Raw genomic sequence first — 8,935 nt, forward strand, 5'->3', positions numbered from 1 at the left:
ATTCAAATTTGGATCATTTCCATCACCCCCAAAGATACCTCAAGCTCATTTGCACTTACTCTCTGTTCCCACCCTAGAAACCACTAATCTGCTTTCTGTTTCTCATAGATTTGCTTTCTCTGAGCATTTCACTTAAACAGAATCATATGTGCTATTTTCTGACTGTCTTCTTTCATTTTATGTACTCTTTTGGAAGTTCATCTCTTGAGCACGTCTTAGTACTTCATTCCTTTCTACCTGACTTCTTTTTGAATAGCAGCATTATACGGAGGGAAGATCATGGTTTTCAGAAGCATGCACACCTGGGGCCAGATTGAAGTACCACTTTTTAGTTGTGTGACTGGGCAATTTGCTCAACCTCCCTGAAACCAATTTGTCAAATAAAAATACTAATCCTTCCCTCAGAGGATTATTCTGTCAATTAAATGGATTGTACCAGCAGACAATGGGCACTCAAGAAATCTAGTCTTTCTGTCTACATTCCCCAGGAATCATTGCTTTTCTTACTCCTGCATCCAATTGTAAAGTGAATCCTTCAGCCTCCCTACCAACCTTCACAGGAAGCCTGAAATGAGAGCCCGCATAACCAGCAATATCAGGAACAGAATTCCACCCAAGGGAATCACATCCTTCATTAATGGGGTCCAGATGGTGATGGGTTTAAGGGATTTTCCTCAATTATCTTGCTGTCATTTTCAGAAAGGTTAAACTCTATCTCATTATTTTAAGGAGGAAAATGTTTCAACACCAGAACATTCAATAGAGTTAACCTTACTTTTGCAAGGCTCTAAGAACAACCCGTTTTCCCACGAATCCTTATAAACCTGCCCCAGGAACATTCCTCAAATAACATGTAAGCAAGTAGTGAAAGGCTATAATTCCCTGAGTTAATAAAATTCACCTCAAAACCTCAAAACTTAACTGGTACCCAATAGCTGCAGACTCTTTTCTTTCCTAAACCTTTAGAAGAAACTGAATTTCACGTGTGTAGCAGAATAATAAACTGACCTCCTTGTTCATTTCTCCAGTACATCTTATCTGATTAGAACATGATCTCAATTTGAGGTCCAGTTCAAAGGAATCCTGGATATAAACCCATCATAAACTGTTAGACACAGTTTACAAAAATGCAGTTCCTTAGCTCTGAGCATAAAACTCTCTGTTCTAAACCTGTTTTTCCTTCCGAACCATTGTTTCTTTATAGACTTTAATCCACCATGATTCCTTTTTGTGTTTCTGATTGTTTTTCTCTCTTCTTCTCTGATACTTTTCACAGCTGTATTTCCTCCCCAAAATCCTTAAACGCCTAGATTCACTCGCAGATTCACTACAACATTAGCACAAGAGTCAAACCAGAACTTCTACTGTGATATAATCAAACTGATAAAGACAAACATATAAAGGCTAAATCCAGACTGAATCACACTTAAATCAATGTACCTGCATAAAGATTCCTGTGTTTCCTTGCTCTTTGTACTTATCTGAAATAGGAACTGTTAACAAAATCCACAATTAAATTTTCTCCCACTATTGAGAGATCAGGAGGAAGTGAGTGTGGTCTCAGGAGAGAAGTTTTCACTCACTGTCTTATCACCTAAAATAGGCATGAGAATCCATAAATGTGATAAAAAGAATTAAAAATAATTGGGGAAAGGAGCAAAAGCAGCTTAAATTTAGTTAAATTTGTGAATTTCCGCAATCCTGAAAAAGTTTTTCTGAAGTTCAAACTTCCCTTTCATATGCTACAGTGAAGAGAGTAATTTATATCCAAGACTTTATTTTAGGGATCTTATTTTAAATGGTATCATAGGAATTTGACTCATGGTATAAATAGTAAATCTGGGATTTAGCAAAGATTTTTGTGCAGTACATGTTTAGCAGCAGATGACAAAATAATCTTGAGGCATGATGATTTAACTTCACTTTGGTGCAAAAACATCTTAAGCCTCAAATTCCCAAATGTGGCCAGCATACTGAAAGTTAATTTTGAAAAGGAAAAAAAAAAAGACACTTAATGACCCAAATATTCAATATATATACAAAAATCACACAACTTTTGGATTATAATTTGGCCTATAGTTTGTTCATAGCTCTCTAGACAATCCTGATCTCAGAGTAATTGGTTAAAACCTGGCATTTGCAGTGATCATCTCTGAGGCTTTGATCACTCTAAATATCCATTGTGTGCCAGCATTCACACATCATATACATGAATTATCAAATAAAGCCAAGAGCCTCCTACCCCGAGATGGCAGCAAGTTTTTGGTGTGCCTGGCGGGCCATTTCACAGCCTTTGGTTCTTGTCTTGTGCATTTCCGCCCGGAGAGAGGGGCAGCTGACCGAGACGTCCCCAATGGAAATGACCAATTCTCGGTACAGGGCCACTTGCGTGTTGAACTCTTGCACAAGCTGGAAAAGAAGCGAGTTTCTTTCATAAGACATTTATCAACAGAAAGTTTGCTATTTTTTCCTACATAAACAGAGGCTGATTTCACTGACCCCCAAGCCACCTCAAATCTCCTGCTAAAGAGCCTACAGAGTGTTTAAAGACTGGGACACAAAGATTGTTGTTCTCTTTGTCCAAGGCAAGTGTTTATTTTTCATCCCTAAGTCTGGTCATGGAAGTTCTATTTCCAGACCTACTTGCTCCCATCCGTTCAGACTCAAGTTTCTGACGATCGAGAGCATATTTGGAGAGCTACCATGCCACTCCCAGGTCACCAGAGAGTAATGCTGGCAATTCTCGCATAGAATGTTCCCCTCTACTACAGCTGGGATGTGAATTTGAATTGGCCTGTGGGTTTCAAAAGGCCAAAGGTGGGTTGTATTAGGCAATCCGTTCACTTCCTGCCAGACCACTGAACAGTTAGGGCTCTGGTGTCTGACAGGAAGACCCGCCACAGCCTCTGCGCTGGAACCTTCCTCCCGTCCGCAGCGCCCTGTGCGTCCTGTTTGGGTTTGTTTGCTCCTGTCTCCCCACAATTCAGCACTCTTACCTTCCTAACCCCCCCCTCCCTGGTGAGCCAGCCAGTTCACCGAGTCTTTCGTATCTGCCATGCTCCGAGGGGTTAGAAGGATGACCTACAACCGCTGCCCCCAAGACAATCTCCGCGGCACTTCTTGGCGGGTCCATGACGACCCAGGTGTCACCCCGAATCTGGGGGACTGCAGATTTAAAAATAGTGCATGTACACGTGATCGGCATGGAGGAGATGAGGGTGGCGGAGTGGCTGGCACTCAGGCGAACGATTAACGGACACGATTCCCCCGCATCTCCAAAGGGAAAAGAAAAGAAAGAAAAAAAAAGAGACGCATTTTCCACCTACCATCTTGCAATCGTCCAGGGCTCGTTGGCTTTTGTGGGCGATCTCGGAGCCGCTGCCCCTGCGCTCCCAGTCCCCGCTCTGCAGCGGGGGCTTGCTGATCTGGAAGATTGAGGAGCGGGTGGACCGGCTGGGGCGCTTTTTGCGCCCATTCGGTGCAGAACTCATGCATACACATCCACCAAGCCGAAGCCGCTGGTGCAGTGCGCCCCGGCGCGGGCGGCCCGGTCGTTGCCCTGCGAGCCGCCGCCGAGCAGCCGGAGCTGGGACCGAGGCGCGGCGCTCACAGGGTTGGGGCTGACTGCGCGGGTGGGTAACCTTCAGCTTGAAGGAGAGCCGGGGAAGCGCTGGCTGTGCCGTGCAGCATCGCTTCCACTAGCAGCGAGGAAGGGGCTCGGTCAAGTTCTGCTCAGCAACACTGCCGGCCCTGTCCCGGGAGCTGGGCGCTGGCGCGGGCTCGCACCGCTTTCCGCTCGGCATGGATCGCAAGGCTGGGCGAGAAGGAACACGCCGCCCGGCGGTTCCGAGTTTCCATTCAGATGGACAGTTTTCAAAAGCCTGCGCTGCCAGGTGGAGGGGGGCAGGGGGTGGGGGTGCAGTAGGGAGAGTGTCGCTCTAGCTTCGGGTGTCTTCCCACGGCGGCGGCGCTCCCCTCCCTCCCCAGTCACCAGGCCTGGAAGGGCTGGCTGTCCCCAAGCAGGCAATTGGTTCTAATCCGCTGTCTTGATCCCTCGTCTCCACGGGGCTCGCCTGTTTGAGGATCCCAAATGAATCCGTGGCGGGACTGGCAGACGCAGGGAATCAGTCCGGCTGACGTGGTTCGCGGCCCGGCGCATGGATAGGATGGGAATACTAATGTGATCCGTCCATACAACCCCCTTCCCCCTCCAGGGCTTATGCACTTATCCAATCAAATCCCCGGGAACATCAATTGCAATATTACTTCATCGGCTCTATTATTAGAAACGAAAAGTGTCATCAGAGTGGAGCACATTGCCACATGCTGGGACCTAAACCCAATTCCAGATCAACCAGTTTGGGCTTGAGGCCCTCGCTGTCAGAGACGTTCTGGGGCCACAGGTGAGCGGAGCCCAACGAAAAGGAAGTGAGATTTTTACCTCAGAAGGAAGATCTCTTGATAACAGTATCTTAAAATAGTTTTGTTTCCCTGGGTTTTGTTGTGTTTTTGTCTTTGTTCGGCACGTACAGGGAGGGAAACCAGCAGCGGCGGGAGCAGAAGGCAAGAGGCCTGCAGTCAAACTGGTCCTCCAGCCATGCCATCCCATCCTAACTAGTGAAGTTCCTGGTCTTCCAATCCGGAGGCTGGGTACCCAGCTCTGAGAGTTTCCCAGTGGGGGTCTGAACAAGAGCCAATAGGCCTCCCTGGACACTGGAAATGCTCAGTTCTCCTCTGTGGATCTCAGTGACCCCGAGGCCAAAGGAGGTGGCCCATGAAAGGGGGCCCCTGGAGCGAGTTGCTTGGCCATTTAAGTTCACCCTTACCACTGACTTCCTAAGATTCTTCTGGAAGGAAGAGAGCTAGTGTGGGCATTCAACTCCAGTGCTCTGAGAATGCTTGTTCCCATGAACGGTTTGTTTGGAGGGGACAGATAAAGAAGTCTGTCACAGGGGAACTAGTTACGTGTTCAAAAACCTAATGAAGAACAAGACGGAAGTTTCTAGTCAGTCTCTTATGGAGTTATAGAGGGTATACAGAGAGGGAGAGCCAGAAATAGCCAGAAAGGCTAACACCCTAAGAAGACGTTTCTAGATTATTATTATTATCATTATTTTTTTTTGCAGGATGGATAAACATAACAGGGTAGTATAATAAGAAAGATATGTGTTTTTTGTCCTCAGTTCCTGATGCAGAGCTCTTAAAACTCTTATTTCCTCAATAATAAGGGTGATACGGGGCTTCCCAGGTGGGACTAGTGGTAAAGAATCCACCTGGCAATAGAAGAGATCTAAAAGACGTGGGTTTGATCCCTGGATCAGGAAGATCCTCTGGAGAAGGAAATGGCAACCCACTCCAGGAATCTTGCCTGGAGAATTCCACGGACAAGGAGCCTGGTTGGCTACGATCCAGAGGGCAACAAAAAGTTAGACATGACCTAAGCGACTTAGCTAATATGTGCAAGGGTGATAGGAGCCCCTTGTCACCAGAAAGACCAAGCTTTGATTAGGCATTTGGAACTTTCAGCACCATCTCCCAGCTTCCACAGAAGGGAGAGAGGCTGGAGACTGATTTAATCACAAAGAGAATCAATTATGCCTACATAGTGAAACCTCCATTAAAAACCCTAAACGATGGGGTTCAGGGAGCTTCTGTGTTGGTGAAGACATGGAGTTGCTGTGAGGGTGGCATACTTAGAAGGGGCATGGCATCTCCACCTCCCCACTCCCAACCTTACATACCTTACCCTACACATCTCTTTCTGAGTCATGATCTTTATAATAAACTGGTAAGTAAAGTGCATTCCCAAGTGCTGTGAGTCATGCTACCAAATTATCAAATCTGAGAGGGGTTTTTGGGAACTCTTGAATTAGTAGCCAAGTTGGACAGAAGTTAACTGCTGCTAACTTGGGGTATTGAATTGTAGAGCACTCAGTTGCTTTTGGAGAGTTGGAGAAATAGTGTTGAAAAAGAATCCACATACTTGTTTGGAGGGAAAAAAAAACCCTCACGGGGAATATCTGGATGGATATTCAGCTGCATTTGCATTGTTATTAAGTCACTAAGTCACGTCCGACTCATTGAGACCTCATGGACTGCAGCACTCCAGGCTCCTCTGTCCTACACTTCTCCTTGAGTTTGCTCAGATTCATGTCCATTGAGTCAGTGATGCTATCTAACCATCTTATTCTCTGCCGCCCCTCTCTACTTTTGTCTTCAATCTTTCCCATCATTACAGTCTTTTCCAATGAATTGACTTCACATTAGGTGGCCAAAGTATTGAGCTTTAGAAACAGTCCTTCCAGTCTTCACAAAAGATTTAAAATCAGTTTTCCCTAAGGCAGAGTTGAGGAGAGAAGCACCAGCCTCCACTCCAAACTTTGAAGTACAGCAGCTGTCTTCCAGGTGTTTAGATGGTCCAGAGACCAGGGTGAAGGGGTTGCCTCTTGGATGAGTCTCCACAAAGATAGGAAGATAAAGAGATTAACTGTTAGCCAACTCTGACTGTTCCTTGTGCCCCTCAGTCTCAATTTTCTCTCTCCTTCCTGTGTGTAGGGAGGAGGGAATGGAGAACACATTAGAGGGTTTAGTGAAATTTTCTGGGATCTGGTGAGTGGTTGGGATGCTGAAGGAAGGTACAAGGAGGTGAAAGAAGGATAGATAATATTCATTTGTAAATTCATTTAGTTCAGTTCAGTTGCTCAGTCATGTCTGACTCTTTGTGACCCCATGGACTGCAGCACACCAGGCTTCCCTGTCCATCACCAATTCTGGGAGCTTGCTCAAACTCATGTCCATCGAGTTGGTGATGCCATCCAACCATCTCATCCTCTGTCATCCCCTTCTCTTCCTGCCTTCAATCTTTCCCAGCATAAAGGTCTTTTCCAATGAGTTAGTTCTTTGCATCAGGTGGCCAAAGTATTGGAGCTTTAGCTTTCAGCATCAGTCCTTCCAATGAATAGTCAGGACTGATTTCCTTTAGGATGGACTGATTTGATCTCCTTGCAATCCAAGGGACTCTCAAGAGTCTTCTCCAATTCTACACTTCAAAAACATCAATTCTTAAGTGCTCAGCTTTCTTTATGGTCCAACTCTCACATCCATACATGACTACCAGAAAAACCATAGCTTTGACTAGAGGGACATTTGTCAGCAAAATGATGTCTCTGCTTTTTAATATGCTGCCTAGGTTGGTCGTGGCTTTTCTTCCGAGGAGCAAGCGTCTTTTAATTTCATGGCTGCAGCTACTATCTGCAGTGTTTTGGGAGCCCAGGGAAAGAAAGTCTCCCACTGTTTCCGTTGTTTCTTCATCTATTTGTCATGAAGTAATGGAGAAGGCGATGGCACCCCACTCCAGTACTCTTGCCTGGAAAATCCTTGGACGAAGGAGCCTGGTAGGCTGCAGTCCAAGGGGTCGCGAAGAGTCCGACACTGAGCGACTTCACTTTCACTTTCTTGCATTGGAGAAGGAAATGGCAACCCACTCCAGTGTTCTTGGCTGGAGAATCCCAGGGACGGGGGAGCCGTCTATGGGGTCGCACAGAGTCGGACACGACTGAAGCGACTTAGCAGCAGCAGCAGCTGCAATGGGACCGCATGCCATGATATTTGTTTTTAGAATGTTGAGTTTTAAGCCAGCGTTTTCACTCTTCTCTTTGACTTTCATCAAGAGGCTTTTTAGTTCCTCTTCACTTTCTGCCATAAGGGTGGTGTCATCTGCATATCTGAGGTTATTGATATTTCTTCCGGCAATATTGTTCCAGCTTGGGCTTCACCCAGCCCGGCATTTCACATGATGTACTCTGTATATAAGTTAAATAAGCAGAGTGACAATATACAGCCTTGACATACTCATTTACCAATTTGGAACCAATCCATTGTTCCATGTCCAGTTCTAACTGTTGCTTCTTGACCTGCATACAGATTTCTCAAAAGGCAGGTCAGGTGGCCTGGTATTCCCATCTCTTGAAGAATTTTCCAGTTTGTTGTGATCCACAGAGTCAAACATGGAGAAGGAAATGGCGACCCACTCCAGTATTCTTGCCTGGAGAATCTCATGGACAGAGGAGCCTGGCAGGAAACAGTCCATGGGATTGCTGGAGTCAGACATGACCTAGCCACTAAACAACACAGTCAAAGGCTTTGGCATAGTCAACAAAGCAGAAGTAGATATTTTTCTGGAACTCTCTTGATTTTTCTTTGATCCAACGGATATTGGCAATTTGATCTCTGGCTCCTCTGCCTTTTCTAAATCCAACTTGAACATCTGCAAGTTCTCGGTTCACATACTAATGAAGCCTCGCTTGGAGAATTTTGAGCATTACTTCGCTAGTGTGAGATGAGTGCAATTGTGCAGTAGTTTGAATGTTCTTTGGCATTGCCTTTCTTTGGGATTGGAATGAAAACTGACCTTTTCCAGTCCTGTGGCCACTGCTGAGTTTTCCAAATTTGCTGGCATATTGAGTGCAGCACTTTCACAGCATCATCTTTTAGGATTTGGAATAACTCAACTGGAATTCCATCACCTCCACTAGCTTTGTTTGCAGTGATGCTTCCTAAGGCCCACTTGGCTTCACATTCCAGGATGTCTGGCTCTAGGTGAGTGATCACACCATCATAGTTAATTGGGTCATTAAGATCTTTTTTATATAGTTTCGTGTATTCTTGCCACCTCTTCTTAATATCTTCTGCTTCTGTTAGGTCCATATGGTTTCTGTCCTTTATTGTGCCCTTCTTTGCTCAGATTGTTTTTGAAGAGATCTCTAGTCTTTCTCATTCTTTTGTTTTCCTTTATTTATTTGCATTCATCACTGAGGAAGTCTTTCTTATCTCTCCTTGCTATTCTTTGGAACTCTGATTCAGAAGGATATATCTTTCCTTTTCTCCTCTTTGTGTTACCACTGACTACCTCTCTCCTCACTACCAAACTTAAAGA

General features: G+C 45.4%; 1 protein-coding gene across 1 annotated transcript in view; it reads right to left on the minus strand.

Annotated features, from left to right (window-relative positions):
- Positions 1–3,491, minus strand: part of RGS7BP (regulator of G protein signaling 7 binding protein) — a 103,889-nt gene extending 100,398 nt beyond the window's left edge. The window contains exons 1-2 of the mRNA XM_068990749.1: positions 3,327–3,491; positions 2,243–2,409 (exon numbers count right to left, since the gene is read on the minus strand). Of these exons, the coding sequence (XP_068846850.1) occupies positions 2,243–2,409; positions 3,327–3,491 (332 nt within the window). The remainder of the gene's footprint in view (positions 1–2,242; positions 2,410–3,326) is intronic.
- Positions 3,492–8,935: the final 5,444 nt, after the last annotated feature.

This window comes from Capricornis sumatraensis, chromosome 18 (genome assembly GCF_032405125.1).
Source record: "Capricornis sumatraensis isolate serow.1 chromosome 18, serow.2, whole genome shotgun sequence".
In the NCBI taxonomy this organism is placed as follows: domain Eukaryota; kingdom Metazoa; phylum Chordata; class Mammalia; order Artiodactyla; family Bovidae; genus Capricornis; species Capricornis sumatraensis.